General features: G+C 46.3%; 5 protein-coding genes across 9 annotated transcripts; 4 read left to right on the top strand and 1 right to left on the bottom strand.

Annotated features, from left to right (window-relative positions):
- Positions 1-708: 708 nt before the first annotated feature.
- Positions 709-2,441, bottom strand: hmox1a (heme oxygenase 1a). The gene is made up of 6 exons (XM_040191910.2): positions 2,253-2,441; positions 2,114-2,163; positions 1,887-1,998; positions 1,570-1,785; positions 1,212-1,484; positions 709-1,046 (listed from the first exon to the last, which is right to left on the bottom strand). Exons 1-6 carry the CDS (start codon positions 2,424-2,426, stop codon positions 879-881), a joined length of 993 nt encoding a protein of 330 aa, XP_040047844.2. The 5' UTR covers positions 2,427-2,441; the 3' UTR covers positions 709-878.
- Positions 2,442-7,064: 4,623 nt separating this feature from the next.
- Positions 7,065-12,266, top strand: foxred2 (FAD-dependent oxidoreductase domain containing 2). Of its 3 annotated transcripts, none has more exons than XM_078084576.1 (11): positions 7,081-7,237; positions 7,317-7,498; positions 7,843-8,060; positions 8,154-8,459; positions 8,560-8,811; positions 9,552-9,869; positions 9,956-10,122; positions 10,325-10,490; positions 10,757-10,983; positions 11,089-11,259; positions 11,391-12,266. In XM_078084576.1, the coding sequence occupies exons 3-11, from the start codon at positions 7,846-7,848 to the stop codon at positions 11,585-11,587; spliced, it is 2,019 nt and encodes a 672-aa protein (XP_077940702.1). In that variant the 5' UTR covers positions 7,081-7,237; positions 7,317-7,498; positions 7,843-7,845; the 3' UTR covers positions 11,588-12,266. The 3 variants fall into 3 exon arrangements, with proteins under 3 accessions (XP_040046462.2, XP_077940702.1, XP_077940703.1); XM_078084577.1 differs by having other exon boundaries at positions 7,840-8,060; XM_040190528.2 differs by having other exon boundaries at positions 7,065-7,498; positions 7,840-8,060.
- Positions 12,267-12,395: 129 nt separating this feature from the next.
- On the top strand, positions 12,396-16,303 carry ankrd54 (ankyrin repeat domain 54). The gene is made up of 8 exons (XM_040190532.2): positions 12,396-13,105; positions 13,514-13,561; positions 13,647-13,745; positions 13,892-13,963; positions 14,160-14,207; positions 14,820-14,944; positions 15,064-15,171; positions 15,332-16,303. The coding sequence occupies exons 1-8, from the start codon at positions 12,709-12,711 to the stop codon at positions 15,404-15,406; spliced, it is 972 nt and encodes a 323-aa protein (XP_040046466.2). The 5' UTR covers positions 12,396-12,708; the 3' UTR covers positions 15,407-16,303.
- A 154-nt stretch (positions 16,304-16,457) lies between these two features.
- hmgxb4a (HMG box domain containing 4a) lies at positions 16,458-22,604 on the top strand. 3 transcript variants are annotated; one of them, XM_040190529.2, is made up of 13 exons: positions 16,458-16,568; positions 17,227-17,331; positions 17,548-17,684; positions 17,815-17,890; positions 17,991-18,578; positions 19,623-19,826; positions 19,912-20,090; positions 20,212-20,293; positions 20,379-20,443; positions 20,550-20,646; positions 20,753-20,916; positions 21,687-21,809; positions 21,908-22,604. In XM_040190529.2, exons 2-13 carry the CDS (start codon positions 17,295-17,297, stop codon positions 21,950-21,952), a joined length of 1,797 nt encoding a protein of 598 aa, XP_040046463.2. In that variant the 5' UTR covers positions 16,458-16,568; positions 17,227-17,294; the 3' UTR covers positions 21,953-22,604. The 3 variants fall into 3 exon arrangements, with proteins under 3 accessions (XP_040046463.2, XP_040046464.2, XP_077940701.1); XM_040190530.2 differs by lacking the exon at positions 16,458-16,568 and adding an exon at positions 16,809-17,048; XM_078084575.1 differs by lacking the exon at positions 16,458-16,568 and having other exon boundaries at positions 17,226-17,331.
- Positions 22,605-23,144: 540 nt separating this feature from the next.
- On the top strand, positions 23,145-25,808 carry LOC120827553 (GTPase IMAP family member 9). Its single transcript, XM_040190531.2, has 3 exons — positions 23,145-23,860; positions 24,173-24,324; positions 24,621-25,808. The coding sequence occupies exons 1-3, from the start codon at positions 23,836-23,838 to the stop codon at positions 25,476-25,478; spliced, it is 1,035 nt and encodes a 344-aa protein (XP_040046465.2). The 5' UTR covers positions 23,145-23,835; the 3' UTR covers positions 25,479-25,808.
- Positions 25,809-26,100: the final 292 nt, after the last annotated feature.

Below are 26,100 nucleotides of genomic sequence, written 5' to 3'. Positions count from 1 at the left end.
CAAGCTTTTGCTGTACATTGCATCCATGAATTTCTCTATCGGTGTTAGTTTGTTAGGATTCAGAAGATCGATGTTGTAATCGCCACAGAGAAAAGTTACCTTTTGCTCGGTGTTTGTAGCCATACTCTCCATCACCTCCTTGAACTTCTCTATGCTATTGTTGGGAGCCCGGTAGGCACAGCTGACAATGATGTTCTTCCTTTTCCCCATATCTATTTCAATAGTAATACATTCACATATATCATCAATTGCAGCCGTCATACTTTCAACAATCTTGTACTTAAGTCTTCTATCAACATAAAGTGCAACTCCCCCTTGAAGTGTATTATCTTTATATTGTGTTCTGACCCAAACTTTTCGTTGAACTGATTTTCCGTGTAGTAGTCACAATTTCTCCCATTGTTGAAGTACTTACTCTCTGGATCTGTGTCTGAATCTAAGTCAAGCATAGTGTCAGTTGAAGTCTTGCACCATCATTTACTGTAACCTCCCAAATGTCATATGAACACTCCCCCAGTATTCTCAGTTGTATTCTTCCACACCCGTTTCTTGCCACATCTAGTATCACTAATATGTCATATGGACACTCACCCTCAGTCACACACCCTGTCATCCATCCTCTCACATGGTCACTCTTATACCAAAACCACAACTCACTCTTACGAGCCTCACAGTCTGTGAGGCTCATAAGTTATTTCAACTCATACGTTGAGAGAGAGAAGTTTTTTTTATTAAAAAGGAATCGTAAAACGAGTTTCACAGTGCAGGATGGTTTTAATAGTCACAGTTGAGAATTAGTTTTAGCTGTGATTTGATACTTTAAAGATTAGACAAGTTGCATTAATTGGTTGGTAAAGTACTGCGTGTGCACACAAAATCTACAAGGAGTAGATTCCCAGTCCAATAGTGATGAGAGCCACACACAATCCCACGGTGTGCATGATGGGTAAAGATGGGAACGCAGACGTTTTTTGGCCGGCGTTGACCGTTGACCCGTCCCCCATCTCGGTTGTGACACTCAACATTTTCTGCAAGTCATCAAAAACCTGAAGGAATAGACGTAAAAAAAAAAGATAATGTTGACAGATTCAGTTCTCTTTTTGCAAGTTCCTGTGTGACTATTAAGGGGATTCTGGATGCCATTACAAGTCACTGCCGCCACACTGTCCATGCAAACGGTAAATCTGCGCTGTGATCCCTCTTTTGCTCACCTGGATGTTAAGCTCGAAGGCGGCGACGGCCTCCTCCAGCACCGCCGCCCTCTCCTCCTCCGTCAGCTCGATGCTGTTCATCCGGCTCCTGTACAGCTGCTTGAAGCGGTTGGCGCTGCTCACGCCGGGAAAAGAGAAAAACGAAAGCCCCTCTTTGCTGCTCAGCCCTAGAGATTTCTGGGTGATTTTCCCCAGCACTTGACCTCCCGAAAGGTCGCCGAGGTAACGCGTGTAAGCATGGGCCACCAACAGCTCAGGCCTCTCTTTGCCAATCTGTTAAATGAAACGACAACCACACAAGATGGTGTCACAACAGGCCTGTGCTCGACGTTGACTGAGCTCCTTCCCCTCCGCTCACCCGTCGGAGTCTCTGTTGGTATCTGTGCGTGGCTCCGGGAACGACCACCTTCTTCCTCCAGTCGGACCCCAGGAAGTGCTCCAGATCCCTCTCGAGGGTCTCCAGACGGGCGAGTTCCTGAGGGAAGTATATCGGTGCGACGGCGGGATGGGCAGAATTCCTGTCTAGCTCCTCTTCCAGCGCTTTGTAGATCTCGTGGAGGGAACACAGCAGCACCTGACCGGGACATGAAGAAAAAGATTTTCTTTCTTTCTTCTGAACAATGTAAACGGAACCAACAGCAGAAAAGTGTGATGTGTAAATTGTGTAGCGCTCACCTTGTACTGAGGCAGGGTGATGTCACCCTTCTGGTAGCTCAGCATCAGCTGTGTGTTTTCAGCTCGGACGTGGCTGTCCTTAGTGGCGGCTTTGACCTGCTCTGATAGATCACTGACCGTGGGACACAAAAAGGAAAAATGTGCTAAACGTCCGGAAATATAACTTGTATTCTCTCTAATCATACGGTTCTTTGTGTTGAAAGCCTCTTTAGAATAAACTGTCCTACCTGCCAATGTCCCCTGTCTCGTTGGTCCTCGCACTCTTCATGGTCTCCATCTAAGCAGACAAGTGATTGGCGTTAATTAGTAAACTTAAAAAACATTTTAATATGAATAACAAGAAATGTGTCAATGTTTGAAACACACCTGACATAAACTGGGATATTCCGTACAGCTGCGTCTTCTGGCAGGTCCTCTTGTCAGCGCCGCGGAGCTAAAGGTCCACCGAGTCCTCGCAGCTCTTTTATACAGCCTGGTGTGCAGCGCCTGCCGAGTTGCATGGGAAGTGTTACTGCTGACACACAGCTCCGGCTTAAACATGACCTGACAGATGTGTGGATGTTGTGGGGAACTCCGATTTCATGATATGGCAGAAATCAAGTGTGGCATGAAAGTGTCTCCCTGTGAAGCAAAGGTCAGATGTTGTGTGAGTGTCGTAGGGGTTTTAACTTTTAGTTAAAGGTCCACGCCTACAAAGTGGCAATGCTCCTTTCCCGCTTCCAATAATCAATATTTTTCCATCATTTCTTTGACATTTATTGAAGAGGTAAATGGTGAGCGGTCACATCGGTCTTAACACTATGCAGGATTCACAAGTGTATTTTGTGGTTTGGATGTAAACGACTCTCCGCAAACATTTCGTATATATAAACAAAAAACCACATAGGATTCACAAATATATTCCTGATGTACACAAATATTTCTTGTTATGAAAAAATACAAACACCCACTGTATTCATAGTGAAATAAAAATAAAGAATAAACAGCAGTATATGTTATAGTGCTTAAAGTAAAAGCCAATATTTCAAATCTTGTTGAAATAAGGTCTAAATGTGATCACGTAATCAACATCTTTCATAAGTCAGTGAAATTCTTTTCACATTTGACACTTTTGTTACAATTGTCCCGTATTTGAAATGTCCAGTAAACATGGGAATGCTGACAATGAAATATGCAGCAGTTAAATACTCACCGTGACACATCAAAAGTTTCCACATACAACACAAAGACCATGTGACACATGCAACGACGCATTTGTATTCATTAACCAACAATATAAATATAACATAAACCATGTTCTTTAAAATACAACAACAAACTCCATTTCCTTTTTTATATGCCACAAAGGAGCCGGTGGACATCTGTAAATAAATAAAACAAGCATTAAAAAGTATTATTCACTTTGGACCAGTTTCAATGCTACATGCTAACGCTAGCAGCGAGCATACTAAGCACGCAGCGAACATGCTAACACTACAAGTTGGCAACCTTGACTATAGGATGCAGAGCAGAATGAAATCCGTCCATAACATGACAGTACCAGCACTCATTGTAAGCCCTTAAAATGTATCTTACAACTTTCTTCCAATGACTTAATACATGTTTGACCTTCATAAGCTTCTCACAAGAATTTGAATATTAAATAGAATATATATATATAGAATCAGTGTTTCCCACAGATCCAACGCCAATGGGTGGGAGCTGACCGGTGTGGGGGGGCTGTAGTACACATTTCACACCCTATCCTACTTGTTGTTACAGCCTACATGCGCCGAAAGTCTCCAAATTCTGGGGCATGCTAAATAAAGACACGCGATTTATGCTGCAGCTATTTATGTCTCTTGCCTTTAAATAAACTTTAAACCTAAAGTGGATTACAGCTAATTTGAAAAGCCTGGTATTCAGTCTTTCGCAACCAACCTGAAAAATCATCCAGCCGGTTATCTTTGTGTACGGGCCCCAAGTCCTTATTCTGAATTTCTTTCTGAATTTTCGAGTTTAACGAGTTTGGAAATTATTGTGGGTGATTTTAACATTCATGTGGATGTCGACAACGACAGCCTTGGTACTGCATTTCTTTCATTATTAGATTCAATTGGTTTCTGTCAAAGTGTTAGTAAACCAACTTACTGTTTTAACCACACTCTCGACTTGGTTCTTGTGTTTGGGATTGGGATTGAACAATTTTTCCACAGAAACCTCTCCTGTCGGACAATCTTCTGATAACCTTTAGATCTCTACTACCGTTATCTCCTCCTCCCAAGAGTTTCTACAGTCGACGCTTATCGGATACCGCTGTAACCTCATTTAAAGAAGCTATTCCTTCTGCTCTACGTTCAGTGTCCCGTCTCAAGATATCAGAAGAACTTCAGTCCGTCCCAGATCGATCATTTTGTCGATGCTGCTCCAGGCTCTTTGAGAGTCCAGCCGGTGAGCAGTGCCCCACGTGGCGAGAAACAGCCAGGAGAGGGCCACCAAGAGGCATGGTAGTGGAAGGGCGGTACTACCCCAGGTGTCACTGAGTTCCCCTCCCAGGTGTCGGTAATCACGCAGGCAATCGGGATCCTGTTTTAAGCCTTCCTCCCCGGAGACACGGAGGAGAAAGCAAGCGAGCGAGACAGCCGGAACGCGAGGAGGGTGAGACCCAGGGGATGTTCCTCAAACGAGACGGTTCTAATGAAATACATTCTCTCTTTTCTGCACCAGGAGGAATCTGGCGAAGCCTCCTGATGTCCCTGGCCGACCCGGTGAAGAGCTTTTGAGTTATCGTTTTTCCTCTCCCTTTTCTCCTCCCCCGGTTTAATTTTTCATAATAAACCTTTGTTAACTTCGCTTGTCGTCCGCCTCTCTTCTCCTCTGGGACCCCTTGGCCTACCCCGCGAGGTCGGGCGCCCACACTTGGTATAACCCTCAAACACGGAACCTAAAGCAAACTGTGCGGAAACTTGAACGATTATGGCGTTCCACCAAATCAGAAGGATCTAGTTTGGCAAGACAGCCTTAAAACATATAAGAAGGCTCTCTGTAACGCAGGAGCATCTTATTACTCATCGTTAATAGAGAAAATAAAAACAACTCCAGGTTTCTCTTCAGCACTGTAGCCAGACTGACAGAGTCACAGCTCTGTGCCATGTATTCCTTTGCACCTCACTAGTAACGAGTTCATGAATTTCTTCAATGATAAGATTCTGACTATCAAAGAGAAAATTGATGGTCTCCTGCCTTCAACCAGTGCCGACCTGTCCTCCGGATGCCCTCTCTAACCTAGATCAACTGACTTCTATAATTTCGATGTCTAAATCTTCTAGTCTCTCCGATTCCGACTAAGCTGCTTAAGTTTTTCCTTTAGTTAGCACGTCTTTACTAGATATTATGAATCTGTCTTTGTTAACAGGACATGTACCACAGTCCTTCAAGGCAGCTGTAATTCAATCCGGAGAGACTTTATGAAATTTTAACAATGCTTTATTGTAACAGGCATGAATATTTATATTACCAAGTGGTTTGGGGCTTGGACTCCATCCTGCCGTAGGATAGACCAGGGGCTGGGATGTCCTCCTCATGTGTGTAAGCGTGTGTCCTAAAACAGGTATGTGTGTTTTTAAGTATACGCGAGCAACCGCAGTATTTCAAAGCAAAACTGTGCATGTTCTGAAAGGCCTTCCAGAAACAAATGAAGAGCAAAGGTTCCACTTAAAGGACTCTCAGCATGCAGTTTTAGAAAAAATGTTCTGATCCCCGAGTCCTGTTCACCTTCATCGTGGCAGGATGGACCGATTCAATAAAGGCTTTACATTTACTTTGCATATATTTGTCTTCTGGGCTCTCGACGTTGTTGACCTTCCCTGCGCCTCTTGTGTTCTCTCCTTCTCCTGTAGAATACATCTGTGCCACCATTGCCAGTGTGTTGATAACCCTCACATCCATGTTTGGCATTGTAGTGCTGCTGTGTACCTCTTGCACCACTGTGTTCCACAATTGCATCCAGTTCTGCATCAGCCGGGCTGCAGGTTCACTGACTGGAGATGCCTTACTGCACCTGGTACCCATGGTCAGTGAGTGAAAAGCTTTTTTTGGGGGGGAGCTGAAATTCATAGCAGCTGTAAAAGTGTGATTTTTAAACAAGAAATACTCATTTTCCTCCGGTCTGTGTCTTCAGTTTTTAGATTTGCATGTTGCACTCAGACAAAACGGACAGCCACAATCACTCGCCTGACGCATTTACACAAACTCCAGACTACATTTACAAGACGTTGGTACTGATTGGCGGTATCTACTTATTTTATTTGATGGAAACAATCTTCTCTCTGGTTGCATACAAAGATAATTACCATCATCAGCGTCATCATGGGGTAAGAGAATATTAATACAATAATACACCACAGAATTAGGCCAATAAGAATTGAATATAGACATGCCATTCTTCATTTTTCCCTTAAATTAAAGAAGTTGGCACTATTAAAACATGAATCTGGAAATGACGGGAACCTGCTGGGATCTTGTCATTCATTTGTGAAGCCAAATCTTATGAGGAAAAGTCCAAATGTTCTATATTTTGGCTTCTCTCTCTTAAGGAAGAATCGAGCCTCACCACTGTGACCATGGGAGGGTTTTAGAGATGTATGAACAGGAGAGGAAACAAAAAGACAAGTCACATTCAGCTTCAAAAGCAGACCTGGTGTTTATCAAAATGAGAGAAAATGCTGCTGATTGGTTCAAAGAGGCTCTGATTCATCTGCACCTCTCGGTACAATGGTCTTTGTCTGGAATTATTGAGAAATGAGTTTTTTATTGCAGTTTAAATGTGGAGAAATAGTGGTTTGAACCTGCAAAAATAGGACTTTTACTTTGGAGAAATCTCAATCTGTACAGTGAAAAGACTTATATTGATCATCCTAGTAGTCAGAGAGGTCCGACAGTTTAAATGTAGAGAAATGTTGTTTTGAACTTGCAAATACAGAGCTTTTTTTTGAAGGAATCTCTAAATCTGTACAGTTCTCTCTGACTACTCTTGTATGTATTTTTTACCATGTACTTCTATCATTGTCCGGAATTTGCTATTTAAATAGCCTTTATTCCAAGTTTGATACCGTAAAACTCCGCATATACGGGCACTAAAATTCAAGCGTCTGCTGAGTTGACCGCAGTGTTCTATGGCATTCTCTAACCACGCCCCTTATGCAAGCAGCCCTCCACTGGCTCCGGATGTCTGACGAGGGGCGGTGGAATTTCAGACGAGTGCACACACACACACACACACACACACACACACACACACACACACACACACACACACACACACATACCGCGCTGCACAACGCAAAACAGTAAACATGTAGTCGTCTCGACAGGTACGATCGATGGTTAACCGCAGACGCTGCGTGGCAGGGAGCGACTGAAATAAAAAGGGAACCTTACGTGCTTTTGTAGGAGAACCTCAGGCGAGCTCACGTCTGGCTCCAGAGGACCGGGACCAGGACCCGAACCGGAATCGGGACGCCGCATCCTCTGCAGAGGGATAACGTCGTTGAGGCGCCCTTCTGGTTCCACGTCGCAGGCACGCGGAGCTGAGATGTAGCCGCTGTGCTCCGGAACAGGGACCCGCGGTGGAGGTTTGCTAACGTTACTTGTACTTCTTACAGATGTTCCAATCCGCTACACACAAGCGCGTGCCCGGGTTAGGAGCAAAAGAGAAGTAGTGAGATTATGTTTAAGACACTTTTCTCTGTGCGGAAAAAACCCCCAATTGAATGAGCCTGAAATGTTCCTAACATAAGCCCTCCAAATGTTTCCATTTGAAACATATATTTCACAATTTACAGTTAAGGTTTGTGAAATAATATGAGTAATAAGGCGTTAATATCCTTTATGCTACAACAATACTCTACGGATTTTTTTCTGAGTCATTTATTTGAGTTGTCCCCACACGTTTACCACATTGCTTCACGTCCAGCAGGTCATGGATCCGAGCCTTCCTTATTTGACCCTCCTCATCCTCATTGGCTGCACCGAGTGCTTTCCTGATGACCGCCAGCAGAACGGCACCGGCCGCTATGACTACTGCGTGCTCGGTGCCGGGCCCTCGGGACTGCAGATGGGATATTTCCTCTCCCGGGCAAAAAGGGACTACGTCATCTTAGAGAGAAACTCTGGGCCGGGCAGCTTCTTCAACAAGTAGGGCGCTTCACGAAAGGCCTGTCCAATGGCGCCCGCCTGCCCCGCTGATCCACCTTTGACACGGGGCCGTTCTCTGCTCTGTTTCTCCAGGTACCCCAGGCACAGGAAGCTCATCAGTATCAACAAGATCTACACGGGGAGCCAGAACCGAGAGTTCAACATGCGCCACGACTGGAACTCGCTGCTGAGCGACAGACCCGACCTCCTGTTGAAGAGGGTGAGCAGAGATTTCTTCCCGCCGGCGGACGCCTTCCCGGTCTATTTGTCCATGTTCGAGAAGGAGCTGGGGCTGAGGGTCCGGTACGGCGTGGACATCGGAAGAATCGGGGCAGTGCGGTCCCCCGAGGGCAGAAGATACATCCTGACCGATCAACATGAGTTGGACTACACATGCAGGTAATTTGCGCCACACTGGAACCCAAGACAACGGTTAAAGTCTCTGTTTTCTGATTGTGAAGCACGTTGTTTATCCATCCCCTTCCCACTCCCCTCCCAGCGTCCTCCTGGTGGCCTCAGGTCTGTGGGTTCCTCAGAGGGTCGAGTTTGTCGGCTCCGACCTGGTCGAGGGCTACGAGTCCATCTCCACCGATCCCGAGGACTACAAGGACCAGGCCGTACTGATTCTGGGCAAGGGGAACTCGGCTTTCGAAACGGCCCAGAGCATCTCGGGAAGAGCCAAGTTGGTGCACATGCTCAGTTCCAACCCCGTTCGACTGGCCTGGCAGACACATTACGTTGGAGATCTCAGGTAGAGCTAAAGATTGGGTCCTTTCTGTTGTCCTGTTGGTCACACCCCCAAATGATGTTCATTATTATTTTTAAAGAATAGGGGTCAATGCAGAAAGTAGAGGATCCTAAGATATCGAAGCATGAAGTAATTAGAATGTGTTTCTTGTAAAAAGGCAGCCGTTTAAAAAAAGAAAAATTATAGGACCAGGTCGTACTGATTCTGGCCTATCGCCAGAAGTTGGTTGGGATTGACTCCAGCGGCCCTGTGTGCAGGATAAGCGGTGTGAAGATGGATGGATGGAGAGTTTCAGTAACATACTCAGTGATGAATTATTCTAGGCTCAAGCTCTCGGTTCGTATCAAGTTGTTATAACTTGCTTATCAATTTATAGTGAGCTATAATATATAAATAATGGAAGGCTTGTAACTGATGGGTTATCATAACAGTTTGTTTATCTCTAAACATCAAAGAAATTAAACTTTTTTTTCTATTTAAGATGCTCTGGAAGAATTAAGAGTCTTTCAATGGACATGTTGACAGGGCAAACCAGTAAAATGTTCAAGGCAACAGTGAAAGAATTGACAAACATCAGATTTCACACTACATACATTTGTTTATTGTTTCTTTACACATCTCGTATTATTACAGCATATTTGTCACCCAGCGGGTACGTGTGCCCCAGGTGGGGTTCTTCCTCAATGTTTTGCATGTCAACACTGTTTAATGTAAAGTGAACTCTTGTGTTTTTGTCTTTTCAGAGCTGTGAACAATGATCTTCTCGACACATATCAGCTGAAGTCCTTGGACGGGTTGGCGGAGATCCCTCTGGATAAAATAGCCATCACTCAACTTAAAGAGCAAGGCTGGAGCAGATCGGGCGCAAAGAAGAAAGTGAACAAGCCAAAGTTCTGTGTGACTTTAAAAAAGTACCTGCAACACCAGGAGGAGAAGAACGGCTCCGATGCGAGAAGAGCGGAAACCCTCGAGTATCAACTGGACAACTTCTCTATGCGCAAGCCCTACGACCGGGTGATATCGTGCCTCGGATTCCGATTCAACTTCAGTATATTCCAAAGGTGGAGAACTACTGTTAACCTCGAGTGCTAGTGGACGTGTGTCAAAGCCCAGTCGGTTCAACTTCTGTGACCTCCCGTCTCCCCAGCTCGGCCCGCCCGCTGAACAGCGACAACGCCAAAGGCCGCTTGCCGAGGCTGACGGCCTGGTATGAAGGGGACAACACCCCCGGTCTGTTTGTGCTGGGAACCGCCGCTCACTCCAGAGACTACCGCTCATCCGCCGGCGGCTTCGTCCACGGGTTCCGTTACACAGGTGAAAGCCCGAACAATGTTTTCTGCCTCGCCAGGTGTCCTCTCTGCCAGAGCCTGCGCATCTTCATCGACGTGGTCCGGTTCCAACGGCAGCGACAAGTAGTCAATAGCGTTCATGTGTTGTGACTATTGGATATGCATTTAAAGTACAAAAAATATATTTAAAATGTAATTTTGTTGGTGTTTTTATATTTTTACCACAGTGCGGTCTGTACATCGCGTGCTTGAACAGCGTTACCACGGTAACCCGTGGCAATCAACAGAACTATCGACAACGCAGCTGCAGTCGTGGATTCTGAAGCGGATCAACGAGGCCTCTGGGCCGTACCAAATGTTTGAGGTTCTCGGAGATGTTATCCTTCTACGCGGGTAAATGTGCTGTCTTGATGTCACCAGCGGCGTCACTGCTTGTTAGGATAATATATTCTAACACGCAGTGATACCTAATGAAGGCAATGCCAGTTTGATTGCAACTACAGCTCATACAGATAAAGAAATATCAAAGTCACTGTATAAGTCACTCCCTGTTTACTCTCATTTCAAATGATATTGCCTGACCTTTGCTCATTAAGTATAAATACAGTTGTTACCTTTCCGTGTTCTTCATGGTGCTTTCTTCTCTGCCCGGCTCTAAGCTCTCGCTGTGAATACGTGGAAGAGTTCACACTCCAGGCCTTGCCTCGGTTCTCCTCTCTCTCGGGCCACGAGGTCTCCAAGCACGGACTGATAGTTCTGGTCATGCAGTACGGGAAGAATAAAGTTGACTACTTGGGGCGGGGCAGGGCTGACACCGAATGGACCACAGCTTGGAAATCAAACTTTCTGCATCCGGTTTTATACTACTATGACAAGCTTCCCACTGGTGAGTAGAAGTACTGTGCCGCTAAAGGGTCGAGTTACTGCAGTTAATGAAAGGCAAGGAGCTCCGGTTGAAAGTTAATATGAGTTCTGTTTCCTTTTTTCCCAGATGAGGAAATGAAGCTCCGTCCCCCCGGCTGGCCTTTACCGAGGCCCAAGGCAATCCACCACATGGTCGAGGACTTCCTCACAGAATGGGGGACGCCCATATCGCATATTCAGCCGCTGCGGCGCTTCCTCGAGCACTGTGTCCAGACTGACCTCAGGGCCTTCTATGCAGGTAAACCTGCCCAGTTTTTTGCTGCAAATCCTATTTTTGTATACCAGTTACACACAAATTTCTGAATATATTTACTCTATCATTACAGGTGGTAGTTTGACTCATTCCCGCGTTATTATCATGTCTTTCAGAATCATGCTTCCGCTTGTCCCTCGCCCACCGCAAGCCGCCGCTGTTTTGTCAGCAGGGCTACTTAAAGCGGCAGGGTGTCGCTCGCGACAGTCGGCTGTGGCAGCGTGATCAGGACGGGGGCCCGATGCCCACTGTGCGGGATGAAGGCACATCGGGGGCGGATCCCGCGTTCCCTGCCCACCTGGCACAGGCTTGAGCCTCCATTTCTGCAGGACTGAAACTTGACTTCTGATTGTGTTGAAGGCAGTGGTTACATGAGAAAAATAAGTGTTCTAGATCTTAAGCAATGGAACCAAAAATGTTGCTACTGCAAGTTGTTGTGATGAGCAATGAGTGTGTGTTACATTTCTCTAGCACCTGGAATATTTCCCCCCACGAGAACAAATATCTTGATACCATGATCAGTGGTTCCCAAAGGTGTTGGGCCTGTGACCCCTTAAAATGAGGCAATCTATAAACCCTTGTCATTTGTAAATCTGGATTGACAAATTCAACCAAAGAGTCAATGTTTTTTTGTTTTATTTTGATGTTTAAGTGTCTGAAGAAGTGCCATTAAGAAATTCACTGTTACAGTAAAGTGTAACTGAATATTTCCTTATTTTGTAATAATCTCACAGTTCCTCCCACATCGTCACGGGACCTATTGGGGACCCAACCCTCAGGTTGGGAACTGCGCATCACTGGAAAGGGACCTTTTCCCTTGAATGTTCCCTTATTTTTTATTTCTAACCTGAATCTACTGTATATAATATTATGACATTTTCATATCATGTACATGTTATTTAAGCCATATAGGGGAAGGGTGAGTTTGTGTGTATTATTGATTTTACATGGTATTACCCGATGAAACGTATATTAAAGAAGGATTCCAAATATGTTTTATGGACTAGCTTTTCTTTGTACACCTGCGCATGCGCGGTTATTGGTCCAGGCACACGACTCTTTGATTGGCTCCCTGGTTTGCGTAGATTCTATTGGACAGGCGCTTAACGAACAACACGCAACCTGATTGGCCAGCTCTCCGTCAACCGCACAATGGCTTTGCCTTTTACTAGTTTACCTCCGCGATAATGAAACATTGTGAAATAGGAGACATTTTGCTGCTGTTTAGGAAGTGTGCCCTGCGCTTCCATATACTGCCAACCACCGAGGATGGGAAGCCTTTGACGAGGCAGTTTCTGAGGAGACGTGACGGAGCGGCTGCGATATTCGGAGGTGTTCCTACGCGACACGACCGCGTTGGTTCCCGTTTGCTTCGGCAGCCGCAGTGAGGAACGCAGGCAGCACCAACACGGCATCCACATGTCACCGTAGAGTATGGACGGGTGGAGCCCAATTGTTGCGACGGCCTCGGATAACGACCGCTCCAGCTCCGAGGGGGAGTACATGGTGGAGCCCGGACCCGAAGCCGACGCGCAGGGGCCGGAGGGCAGGGAGCCGCGGGGCATCGTCAGCCCGGAGAGGATGGACCCCGAGGGTCCCGCTGCTCTCGGCTTCGGGATGACCGGGACCGGGGATGGCAAAGTGGTGTTGGGTAAGGTCGGACAGAGAGACGAGAAGGAACTGCGGTACCTGCACTTGTTGTGGGAGCCCGGCTGCGCGGAGGCGGGCGCCGGGGGGGTGACGAGCAAGATGGGGAAAATGACGGGGAGGAGGGCCCGGCGGCAGCACAAGGTGGCCCGCAGCCTCGGGCCCATGGGGAAAGATATCTACGGTGAGTGACAGCTTTACCTATACATTACAACTGTGTGTGTGTGTGTGTGTGTGTGTGTGTGAGTGTGTGTCATATTTAGGTCTCTGAGCACGTAGATTTAATACATACAGAGTAAGTTAGATATACCTGCACAGGCAGGCTGAAGTTATCACAGTGTAATGCAGAGAATACCAGAAGGAAGTATTAAGATCCCAGTAGCTGTCTTGTCTCATCTGTCTTGTAACAACCTGCTACCATGCCCTGGTAAACAGTACACTGCAGGTATACAGTTGCACCCCCCCCCCCCCTCTTGACAGTGTGAACCCAGTGAAAGGAGCCTTTGTTTGTTGATGTAAATGCAATCAGATTCCATTCATCCACCCAAAGCAACATTTACATACCGGTCATTTTCAATGTGTGTCTCCACAGCTGCGAAAAGACTGAGGGAGGCAGCGAACAGCAACGACATTGACACAGGTATGAACAGCGAGGTGGGTGCAGTAAAATGCCTCGCAGGTGGAGTGAAAGGTGATCAGTTTTGTGTGTTTTTGTTTTTTTTCAGTTCGAAAGCTCCTGCAAGATGACACCGACCCGTGTGCGGCAGACGACAAGGGGAGGACGGCCCTCCACTTCTCTTCCTGCAATGGCAACGAGAGCATCGGTAGGTTGGTGATTAACTCGTCCCGACTCTCTAATAGGAAAATTGTGTACAACGCAACTTCTTATGATTTTCTTCCTTTTACACTGTATTTTATTATCGGTCACAGTTAATTATTTCCCAATGTCGTTCTCTCTCTCTCTCTGTAGTGCAATTGCTGCTGAGCAACGGCGCTGACCCAAACCAGCGAGACAGTTTGGGAAATACCCCCCTCCATCTGGGTAAGAGAAAACGATCACACTCTCCCTGTAAAGCCTGCAGCAGTGTGGTCTGAAAAGCACATGACTGTGGTTTCCCTCTGACTCACTGCAGTGCAGCGGCTTCGCGCCGCACCTGCTAACGCAGAGATGCAGAACGACATGACCGCTTGTTCTTTTATTTGTGTCTCAACTTGCTGCTTTTTAACTGTGTCCGCAGCGGCCTGTACCAACCATGTGCCTGTGATCACCTCGCTGCTGAGAGGAGGTGAGACCTTTTTGTTTACATGTCGCTTGCCTTTGTATGAGATCTCGTTGTTGTAAGTTAGCTGAAGATAAAGGGTCACGGGATAGACTTTTAAAGGTGTTTGTTGCCCTGAAGGAGCATATTTATATGGGTACAGTATATATATAATATATATATTATATATATCAATCAAAAACTCTGACTGAGTCGATGATAAACATGATATAAAGCAGCACTGCTGCCCTGGTTCCATGTAGAAGAAGGCAGTCTGATATGTTTGCTGGTTGAGAATAGTGTTTCAACTGATCCCCAGTGCCATTCATTTTGGTGTTCTGTTGTGTAATTGAATTGTACATCTGTTGGCCATATTTTCCCACCTAAAAATGGCTGCTTCAAACAAAATAGGCCAATTTAAAGTAATCTATAGCATTTAACTTAATCTAGTTCAGGTGTAGGATTGTAACCACTCACCATGGCGGCACGTCTCCTCAGAAACTGCCTCGTCAAATGCTTCCCATCCTCGGTGGTTGGCGTCCCAACCCCTTTAAATGTTGCCAGATATATAACAAAATGGACCATTAACTGTTCAACACACTTAGCTGAGAAATTTGTTCCCTTATTCTCTCGGTCAAGGAGCCCGTGTGGACGCCCTGGACCGAGCAGGCAGGACCCCCCTGCATCTAGCGCGCTCCAAACTCAATATTCTGCAGGAGGGAGATTCACGCAGTTTAGAAACGCTGAGAGGAGAAGTCACGCAGGTATCGAACGCCCTCATTTTCCCGGCTTCTGCTTTGGATTCATCTTCGGCAAAAATCATGCTTAATTCGTTTAGATGGAATGAATGCTGAATCATTTTTCGTTTGACTTTCCCTTGTAGATTATTCAAATGCTGAGGGAATACCTGAACTTAATGGGCCAGAGTGAAGCTAAAGAGCGACTCGAGCACATTTCCACACAGCTGCGGCACACACGCACCAAAGAGCAGGTGAGACCTATAGACTCTGTGAATAAATATCAGTCATGGTGTAACTCGCTAAATGTTTGCTTTTTCGTATGTATTGATTATTCTTGTGAATTTACTTCAATTTCCCCAAAACTCACACGTGGTTGTTTCTTTTTTTTCTTTCTTTTTTTTTTTTTTTTAGGTGGATGAGGTGACCGATTTGTTGGCCAGTTTTACGTCACTCAGTCTACAGAAACAGAATCTAGGGGATAGGTAGAAGAAAAGTTGTACAAGGAGCTGAAGTCCTGCTACTTTTCAGGAGAATGCCTCTGCAGCATTAGCCATGAGCAGACAAGCTAATTCTAAACCGTACTGAACCAAAATTCTGGGGGTTTCTGTCCGTATTCCAAAGTACAGATTCATCTACAGCATTGTTTCTTCAGGGCTGTGAAATGTGGACACCTTGTTCCTTTATAAGATAAAACCGTGATTATTTTGAAAGCATTTGCAGCTTTAGTGAGGTTTTCATAGCGTTCCTGTGAGTAAGACTGTAACAGAAAAATCATCATCTGGTTAAAGCGACAAGATGCTCAAAATGGAATTCCCAGTACCGCAATGAAGTGGGTATCTATTTATAGAGGGAAAGGAGTGTCACATGTTAGGTTTTCATAAAACGGGATAAAAGAAACCCTTTAGGGAAATATACATTAAGAACAGGAAACTGCTGGAACAGAAACCAACCCTCAGGCGCAGTGGGATCTTCACTCTAGTGTGTGTGTGTGTGTGTGTGTGTGTGTGTGTGTGTGTGTGTGTGTGTGTGTGTGTGTGTGTGTGTGTGTGTGTGTGTGTGTGTGTGTGTGTGTTTGTGTGTGTGTGTGTGTGTGTGTGTGTGTGTAAGACTCACAGCTGTGTCTATGTGCTGACGCAATCTCTTTTTGCCTGCCATTTCTAGCTAAGTTTGCTGATAATTATGAGACATTTTTCATGAAATGATTAAACAGTTTTCACTGTTGTATTTTGTTTTCTTATTGACGGCATCTTTCTATGCCGTTGCCTTTTCTCCTGTGTTGCATGTAATGTTTGTATGTGAACTGTACTGTAAAAGAACATTTTTAGATATTTGACTATCGTTGGCAATGGATATGTGATTCAATAAATCAATGTTTGGCTATGATTGTAGGATATTGCATTTCATACATGATAAATGTTGAATACATTTCGGTTAATTTTGTGTAATTTAATTCTTGATTCAATACCAACGCATCCAATATTCCAGAATTTAGTTTTCACTAGTAGGATCGTGTGTGTAAAAAGAGCAGAGAGCAGCACGCTGATTGGCTACGTTTCCAAAGCCCCTCCCCTACGGCGACACGTATTGTTGCTTCGCCGAAAATAATAAAAATGGCGACCGGACCCGCGTAAATTGGATATCCATAAAGGTAGTACAATTTACTGAACACAGTATTTCCTTTCTCCCCGGTGTGTATGAAAAGCAAACGCTTATCGCCCCAGTGGAGACTAAGACACGAGCAGAGTTGAATGCATGTTTTGCACTTTATTTTGTGCACTTGAGAGGAGCGCGGCCTAGCTCTGAGTGAAAGCCTCGGGCTTTCCTCACTCGCTGTCACCGGCGGGCTGAGGCCGCGCTCAGCGAGACCCGCTCCAGTGCTGGAAATGTTGCGAAGCTAACGACTCAAAGTGAACGGAGAGGGGGTGTGTTTGTGTGTCTTGATGAAAGTAGGCGGGAGTTTGTCTAGCTATGGTTTGTTTTACTGTTTTGCCGGTGACCGACCACAGCATTATTCTAACATAGGGCATCCTGTATTTTCCTTCAATTAGCAGCCATTCATTACGGAACTTGCATACTTTTGGGTAGCGTTGTGTTCGGGTTACCTACAGCTCAGCGCGGGACTAAACCGGTACAACGTCACTTTTAGCCATTCGGTACCTATTACACCGTGATTACCATTGTACCTGTGAAATATGTAGCCAATAATGGCCAAGTTCTCCGTCGTTAAACTGCTCTGCTTGTTTTTTGTCCAGGATAGATAACCTTAACTTGCATTTGATTGGTGTCTCTTGGTGTTCACTTTGCAGCTCAGAATCCTGCCTTACGTTGTCAGTGACGTACTGTGACAACCACACGTGTTGACAAAGCAGGAGCCATGGCTTTTGAGGAGATCAAGAATAAAGGAGGAATTGGTAATGTCTGCTTGTAAACTGAAAGTAGTTCTACATTCATTCCACTTATCACAGATTTGCAAATGTCAGAGGCACAATAAATAAAATGTTACCGTTTCACCGATTTGAGTGTTGGTTTGCACAAGGAACGGAGAACATATCAAGAGACATGGATGAAACAAGATCCAAAGAATTCTTTTCAATGAACCATTTGACTATTTTTACCATTTATTCTAGATGTGGGGATGGAAGGAGACAGAGGCCTTGTAGCTGGGCGTAGCCAGAGAGAGAAGAGGAGGTCGTACAAGGACCTGTTAAGGGAGGAAGAGGAGATCGCTGCTCAGGTCCGAAAGTCTTCCAAAAAACGACCCAAGGTAGGTTATCTGTCAACATTAACGTTTCTATAATTTAATATCACAGGAAGCTTTTTATTAAAACATAGTATTTCCAACCAATTTATCCCCAAATTGGTGAACGAAAAGCAATTATGTCATTCAAAATCAGGATTCGGAGTTGTTTGCGCTTGGAGGGGACTCGCACAAAAAGAAGAAGAAACATAGTGATGATTACTATTACAGAGGTGAGATGTTGATATGCTGTAATAATATTTTAATTTCACACAACAAAAAAACACTCAACCGTGTTTACTTTTTTCTTTTCCCGTGTTGTCCCTGTAACAGACCACGATGGTTTAGGTCCACCTTCCCACAAGAAAAAGCACAAGTCTGTAGACCGCTCCCCTACCGTCTCATCCCCCTCATCCTCCCTCCCTACAGACACAGCCATGGGCCTCCTGCAGGCCATCACCTCTCCGCTGGCAACGGGTTCAGAACCCAGCCCCCACTTACACAAGAAACCCTCCTACCCGCCCTTCTCCTCGCACTCTTCCAAGGACCGCAAACGTGAGGGCGGCGGCGGCGGCGGAAGCAAAGGGAGCCACTCCTTCTCCCACTCCCGCCCCGCTGCCTCGTCATCATCGTCCTCCAAGAAGCACTCGTCGTCTTCCTCAAAGTCGTCACTATTCCACGGCGGAGCGCCCAAAGAGGAGCCGTTGACGTTACGCGAGGCCGACGGTCTGAAGATGAAGCTCATCATGTCGCCAGAGAAAGAGGAAGGGGAGAGCTCCCCGTTCACGTCCCACCCGTCCAAAGGAGGCGGAAAGAAGGAGAAGGATAGAGACAGGATGCAGCACTCAAAGGCGCCCAAGAAGAAAGTGCAGCAGAGTCGAGATCCGCTGCCTGTCGTCGGGAAAGAGGTGGAGGTGGAAGGTGAGATATAACCGTTACCAACTAAAGTTGGAGTTGTACTTCTGTCTGCACGTAAGCAAACATGCACAGGTGTGGTATTGACACGTTCACATGGGGGGGTTTCAGACTTGATAGTGAGCGTGGCGGCCGTGTTCATAGGATGCAGAGCCAAGCTTAGCCAAGCAAAATGTAAAGAAAACATAGAGGAAGCAAGATGAAACCTGATGAGTTTGGAGGTGTGCTTGTTGACTCTTTATACCCGGACCCCCGGGGGTCCAGTGAGGCCCGTCGGATGACTCTTCGATTGTTTGAATTACAGAAAGACAGATTGCTTTTCTGTAAAAGTAGCTGCTATTCCGAATCAGTCCACTGGGGGTCGCCCTCTGCGAGTGAGCCTTGCGCTGGACCAGAGTGATCACATCACCAAGGCGGTCACATTCCCTGCTATTGGGAGAAAAAAACACCTTGCTTACTAAAGGACCGATTTAACTTAATTCAAAAGCAACCCTGGCTGACTCCAATTAGTGCAAGTAATCCAAGTACAGTAATGGCCATGAATGTAACCATGGTTAGTAACTTAGTTGTCACGGTTCCCTCGCTTCTGACCGATCAGATGCTCGTTGTTTAATTTCATATTGATTCGTTTTGCGCTCACAGTATGCAGTGTTCCATTTGATTACCGCTAATACTAGTTGTTGTTATTATTATTTTTATCATTATTATTCAGGCTGAGCGGACGGAAACAGGGGAGTAGATCGCCATGTTTTTCTTTATTGAAAACTACCTTGCAAGCCGAAAAAGTGTTACCTCAAATTAGTTTGACGTCCCTGGTACATAAGTTACGGTCGGAAGAACCGCAAGTAATACATGCCGCGTCAGTAGGTTTAGTACCTGTACTGACCTTTTCCTTTTTATCATTTCGTTATTATTCGTTGCATCATGTTGGTTTGCTAGCCAATTGCTGATGAACTGTATTTGCAGTTATTGCGGCTGAAGATATTATTAAACACTATAAAATATTTGTGTTGTTGATTAATATCCATGGATGCGTTCCCTGTTACTCAGGTCATTATGGAGGGGGCATGGGAGACGACAGCTCGTCATCAGGGGGGGAGCTGGAGGCAGGTGAACTGGTTATAGATGATTCCTACACACACATGTCAAAAAAGAAGAAGAAGAGCAAAAAAAGCAAGAAGAAGAAGGACAAAGAAAAGGACAGAGACAAGGAAAAAAGTGGGAAGGACAAAAAGCACAGCAAAGGATTTGGAGGTGGGTTTTTCCATTTGTTGGTTGTACAGCAAAGAGTCTGTTTTGTGCTTCCACCACAACCGCGGTGTAATCCCTTTATCTCCAGACTCATCCAGGGGCCACAGCCACTCCCACCCCACCGTCACACACAGCGCCGTCGGCCCGATGTACGCCATGGGCACGCCCGTCCCCCCGCACCACCACCCGGGCAACGATGGAGTGACAGAGAAGAAGAAGAAGAAAGAGGAGAAAGATCGGGAAAAGCACGAGAAGGAAAAAGATAAGGTAAGAAACGGTTTGGGGATATTTGTTGTTGCATTCGTAGTTTCAAGTTAAAAAATTGTGCGATTTGAAAATTCATTTTTGTTTTGTTAAGTGTCTGTTCCATTCCTTTGTCCTCTTTTAGCCCAAGAAGAAGAACACAACAGCGTATCAGGTGTTCTGTAAGGAGTACAGGGTCAACATCAATGCCGAACAGCCAGGGCTGGGTGGGTGACGTCGTGACTCACGGCACGCGCAATGACACTGGTCACTGAAGGAAACATTTGAAACCGTATGTCTGTCTGTCTGCAGTCTTTGGGGAGCTCAGCAAAAGGCTGGCAGAGGTGTGGAAGGCGATGCCAGAGAAAGACAAACTGGTACGTTTCTGTCTGCATTCCTAACTGTTTATCGGTCAAAGATCATTTTGAATATCGCTGTTCCCCGTGCAGTCGTGCCGGTGCACTGAACGTTTGTCCTGTGCAGGTCTGGAGGCAGAAAGCTCAGTATCTGCAGCATAAGCAGAACAAAGCCGAGGCCACCACAGTCAAACACAAGAGTGCCAGCGACGGCAAGAGCAAAGGTAGCGTCGACTTCAGCCCAGCGATTTACAGCTGACTGACGATGTTTAAAGACTCCTCTACTTTTTGTCCTCTCATAACTCTTGTGTTTGCGTTCGGTCATGGAAGCTGTGGGAGCGGCAACAGGGATGGTGTCACCAAACCGAGCGGCCGGCGCGTTGTCGCTGTCCCCGGCACGAGTCCCAGATGTTGATCCCATCGATGGGGCGGCTCACCTGCAGCTGCTGGGAGAGTCCCTGTCCCTGATTGGCCATCGGCTACAGGAGACGGAGGTACGTTTTTTACACGCAGGCGCCAACGTTATTTATTTGACACTTTGTATATTGGAAATAAAAGATAATATGGAGCCGAGAATACATTCAGAGTTTAAAAGCACCGTGTGTGTGTTGGGAAATAAAATATGCACATGTGCACAGTTGTTGCAGCAGCGCTACAGAAGTCGCATATCTCGTCTGACCAGCTGTCCGTGTTTGACTTTTTACTTTGGAGAGGTTTTGTAAGACTTTACTAAACACTTATTGTGAAAGGCGTGGAGCACGGATTCTAAGCCTGCAAACACACCCAAACTGTAACCGTTCTGAGACAATGGTGCCTTCAGGTGCTCCTTGGATGGTTAGAAAGTCGTACTTTGGACTTGGGTGTTTTCACCGTAGTATGTGTCTCGTTGATGTAACACGGAAACATGTGAGGGGTGTTGTAGTTTATTGTTTAAACCCCACATTTGCTGTTTCGAAGCTGTCTTGAAGGGGCATTCATGCGACCGTTTCCATTTGGGAAGTTGTTACAACACCACATGATCACAGCACAGTCTACTTGGCAGTGTTAAAGAAAACGAAGCTGGATGCCTGTACAAAAACACAAACAGTCTAAACTGAGCCGAAAACATGAGCTCTCTGACTGAAGTGACTTCCTAGTTTTCACTTTTCCTGATACCAACAATTCATGTCTTGGTGTTACGGCTGCAGACTACCTTTGGAGAGGGTTCATGGGTGGTATGCAGTAGAATGGGCGGGTCATGTGACTGATGTTCTCTTTGTGTCAGGGGATGGTGGCAGTGTCCGGGAGTCTGTCCGTTCTTCTGGACTCCATCTTGTGCGCGCTGGGACCTCTGACCTGTCTCACCGCGCAGATACCACAGCTCAACGGATGTCCTCGGAACGTCCTGGTAAAGTTTTGCCGCTCGTTAAGTCGAGTGTACACTTGTCAGCAATCGTGTGTGCGTCTTTATGTCAGTTTCCTAACAAAGTTCTTTTTTTCTGTCAGTCGAATACGTTGGATAATATCGCCTACATCATGCCCGGGCTGTGAGGAGAGGGTGATAATCAAAGTTGAGCTACATGGGGTCAGAGGTCGGCAGTTTGGACCAGAGCGGTCCGTGACAGCAGTGACCGCGGGACTGTAATTTAAGCCACTTCCTCGGCAACTGGGATCTTGGATATTTCTAGCGTCAACGTTTTTTAAAGTGTATTTTTTTAAAAACCCTGCTCTCTTAATTTTTTCTAATTGTTATATTTTTTAAATGAAACATTTTACTGAACACGTTGTCTTGGCATGCCAGCTTAGTTTTATTGTTAATGTACAGTGTGTTGTAAAAATGAGTAGTGTGAATGTAGTGAGTGTATGCGTGCAGTTGTTTATTTAGTGTGTTTGACTGTTGACTTTTCTGTCTAGATATTTGATTTTGTTTTTTTACTGAAAAGTACAGGAACATGTAAGTAATTTGGTCACGATCAACATAATATATTTGACAGCTGCTCTGTTTTTCTTTTACCGTGTAAACAATGCTGTCATGCCTTGGTGTTTTATACATTAGATATTTTACTGTGCATCCTGCATTTAGATTTGGACTGCTCCGTAGAAAAGGAAACAACTCTTGGTGCAACTTTGTTTTAAATCATAAGCTGATCAAGTCACTGTCACATTTAACAACATGGCAACATTAAAGCAGTTTCCAAAGTCAGCTTTTGATTCTTCTTTTCTTATGAGTGCAGCTGAGCGCAGGGTTAACAGGTGGAAACATTTCCTTAAACCCGCTGCACAGGTTTGCACAAAATGTACAAAAATGATTAGTGGCGACGAGGTTAACCTGTATTATTATTCTGTCAATGTTCCCTTTCAGGATGATCTCTAATGACATTCCCATCAACCAGCAGTTATCTGAGGCTAATGTTGTGCGAGCAAAACAAGGACTAGACTGGAGACTTAAAGCAATATGACATTTGACAATTTGCAACGAGAGTATTCTGTCCGGCAGTTGTACGTGCACGGACCTATTTCAGGCAGTTTAACAACAACATAAAAATAGGCGCTTAATACAAGATGCGCTCGAATGATATGGTCTCTAAGAGCATTTTTGATTGGTTATTAGGATGGAGGCGGCTCCTGCTTAGAACCCTCGGAGAGCCCCATTGGAGCACAAGGATGTCCGTCCCTCTAGGCTCTCGGATCAACACGCCTCCCGTTGTTCATGAGTTCTACACATCAGGATGTTTGCAAGATTTGAGCGGTAGGCGTAGTTCTAGGTATGAACATGTTATTCTTAGAAAGGGGGAACAGGTGATTCCTGTTGAACTTCATTTGACCCAGATGTGCGTGCATCTTTTTGCATGTTCGTGTGCTGGTGTCGTGACTTCAGATACATGCTGTTCGTGCAAATCCGGCCTTTAAGCGTCCTTCACCCATTATTACTATGCATTTATAGTTCAAGTGTAATTTCATTCTAGCGTAAGCGTGCATGTTTATATTTTAATGCTCAACACTAGTTATGAAATATTAACATGCTAAACTATTGTAAACATTAATTTCAGAACATAAGCAGTGATAGCATTGTAATGGGGGCCATGCTGCTCTTAGCATTTAGCTGGTAAAAGCTACCCACTGCTAACATGCAGACTTTGTTTATTGGTTTATTACATAATTATTGTTTGGGTGTTACAGCTCAATCATCCACACTTGCATGTTTTGTAGTTAACCATGAAAGTAATCACAAAGGGGTTCATACAATTTATGGGTCTGTGTTTGTGAAACGCTGCGTCACGTGTTAACGGACCCCGGCTGGTCCGCGAGCCCCGGTTTGAGACGCCCTGCTACTCCGGGGCCCCACGACAGAAGGAGCTGTGTTCTCCTGCGAGTTGACTCCCAGAAACCGGCAGCAACGAGGAAGTGTAGCCGCCCGGGACCCAACGACAGACATGTCCGCATCCGCCGCGCGCTCAGGTAGGCAGCGCCGCACCCGAGACGCCGAGACGCCGTTTGTGCCTCTCGGGAGACGCGGCGGCAGCGAGGCGTCTCCCGGGCGGGTGTCCACGGTACCGGGAGACGGGGGGGCGACGCGTCGTTTTAACAGTTGTTAACAGACTGTAAACGACGGAGAAGGAGGAGGAAGTGTAATAATACCGCTGTCATAAAATACTACTTCTTGAAAACTTGTGTAACTTCGTGTCCGTATGAACAGCGCAGCCATGACGTAGTCTCTCTCTCTCTCTCTCCCCCCCCTGCTGGGTGCCTCCGCCCTTTCTGGCGGTGCAGCGGAGCTGAGGCTGGTGGTGCTGGGCCGGACCGGAGCAGGGAAGAGGTCGGCCGTCAGCTCCATCCTGGGCCTGGAGGAAGCTCCGCGGGGCGCAGAGGAGGGCGTCCGGCCGGAGTGCATCAAACACCGGGGGGAGGCCGCCGGTAGACGGGTACGAGCGAAATGTTGCGTAACAGCAACGGCTTATTGTCATGTCAGTGGCTCGTTAGCTTTAAGCTATGACCCCTGCAGCACTCACTTTATCCTGAATAGGAATCCATACACACATGTAGGCCTGTACATATGCAGATATAGAGAAACACACCCGTATACAAACATGATAGAAATGTATGTCTCAATAAACTCTTCCACCAGAATTTACAAACCTCTACTTGTTCTTCTTACAGTAAAGTTTGTGTTTGCTGCATTAATGCTCTTGATTTTTTTGCTTCTGCTTCCTCTCGGCAGGTGGCGGTCGTCTCCAGTCCAGCCTGGTTCGGTCCCGGCTGCGACCCGGAGGAACGGAGAAGACACATATCGTCCTTCATCGCCTTGTCCAGCCCCGGACCACACGTCTTCCTGCTGTGTGTCCCCGTGAACCAGCCGGCCGAGGGCGAGGCCGAGGCGCTGAGCGTCCTCAAGAAGCTGTTCGGCCCCCCGGCGGTCGAAGCGAACACCATCGTGCTCTTCACCCACACCGAGGAGCTGGAGGAGGAGGAGCAGATGGAGGACTACCTCTCCACGTGGCGCAAGGACCTCCGGGAGCTGGTGCAGGCGTGCGGTGGGCGCTACCACACCTTGGAGCCCCGCGGCGGAGCGGCGGAGGAGGCGAAAGCCGTGGAGGAGCTGCTGGAGAAGGTGGAGCAGGCAGTGAGAGCGAGCGGGGAGCAGCACTGCAGCGGCGCTCTGTGCCGGGAGGCCGAGGCGAGAGTGAGGGAGAGGCAGGTACAGCTCGTCCGACAGAGGAGAGGAGGCGGCGGCGACCCCGTCTCCCCCGCCGACCCACAACCGGAGGGCGATGTCACCGAAGAAGAGATGGAGGCGGTCCGAGAAGAGGCGGAGAGGAGCGCGGGCGACTTGAACGTGGACGTAGACGGTCTCTTCCCCAGGTCAGCCTCCGCCGCCGCCGCGCCCTCCTTCCTGTGGGGCCTGTGGGGGAAGCTGAGCGGCTGGATCAGCTGGCTGCCCAGAATGATGAGGGTGGAGGCCCTGCTGGGAGCGCTGGTCAGCCTGTTTGTGGGGGGGCCGTTAGGTGGTGCCATGGGGGCCACTGTGGGGTCCGTGGCTACTGAGGTGGGGCGAAGAAGAACAAAGAAAACCAGCTGAGAGTTGATCTCAGGTCAAAGGGCTCGGGCATCGAGTTGCACATTAAAGTCACTTGTGTGTCGCACAACGTTGTGTCACTCAGCTGTTTGGTTTATGCAGTCAAATAATATTCATACTTGACCACTGAGCACCAACAATTGTATTTTTACGACTGTTACAATTGTCTATTTAAGCGTACCGTGTTCTCTAATGGCTTTACCGGGTTACAAACGTTCGATGCGCGAGTGTTCATCTTCCTGGAGTCACATCTTGCTTTGTCATGCTTAGTTGACTTACACACTACTGAAGTCTTGAATGATGAATAAAGTTTTTTCTTTCAAGTACTCAAAATCGTCTCTGGCTGTAAATGTTATTGGTCGTGCACTGAACGTGACGTTGACGAGACATCAGGACTTTTAAAGTCTGGTGGGAGAAGTAAAGCTGTTTTAAAAACACTGCTATACATAGACACATTATTCTTTTTCATTTAAAAGATTGAGGTCAAAGTAAAGTCATTTTAGCACGTGTCAATTGTACCAATAGTAAAAATAATCATTATGAAGGCAATTGTTTTATTTCAGCAGAAAATCTGAATTTATTTTGCTATTTCTTAAGCTATTATTTATTATATAACATTAATTAC

This window comes from Gasterosteus aculeatus, chromosome 11 (genome assembly GCF_964276395.1).
Source record: "Gasterosteus aculeatus chromosome 11, fGasAcu3.hap1.1, whole genome shotgun sequence".
Classification (NCBI taxonomy): Eukaryota; Metazoa; Chordata; class Actinopteri; order Perciformes; family Gasterosteidae; genus Gasterosteus; species Gasterosteus aculeatus.
Note: the sequence above shows the minus strand (reverse complement) of the source record. Positions and strands in the feature narration are given on the sequence as shown.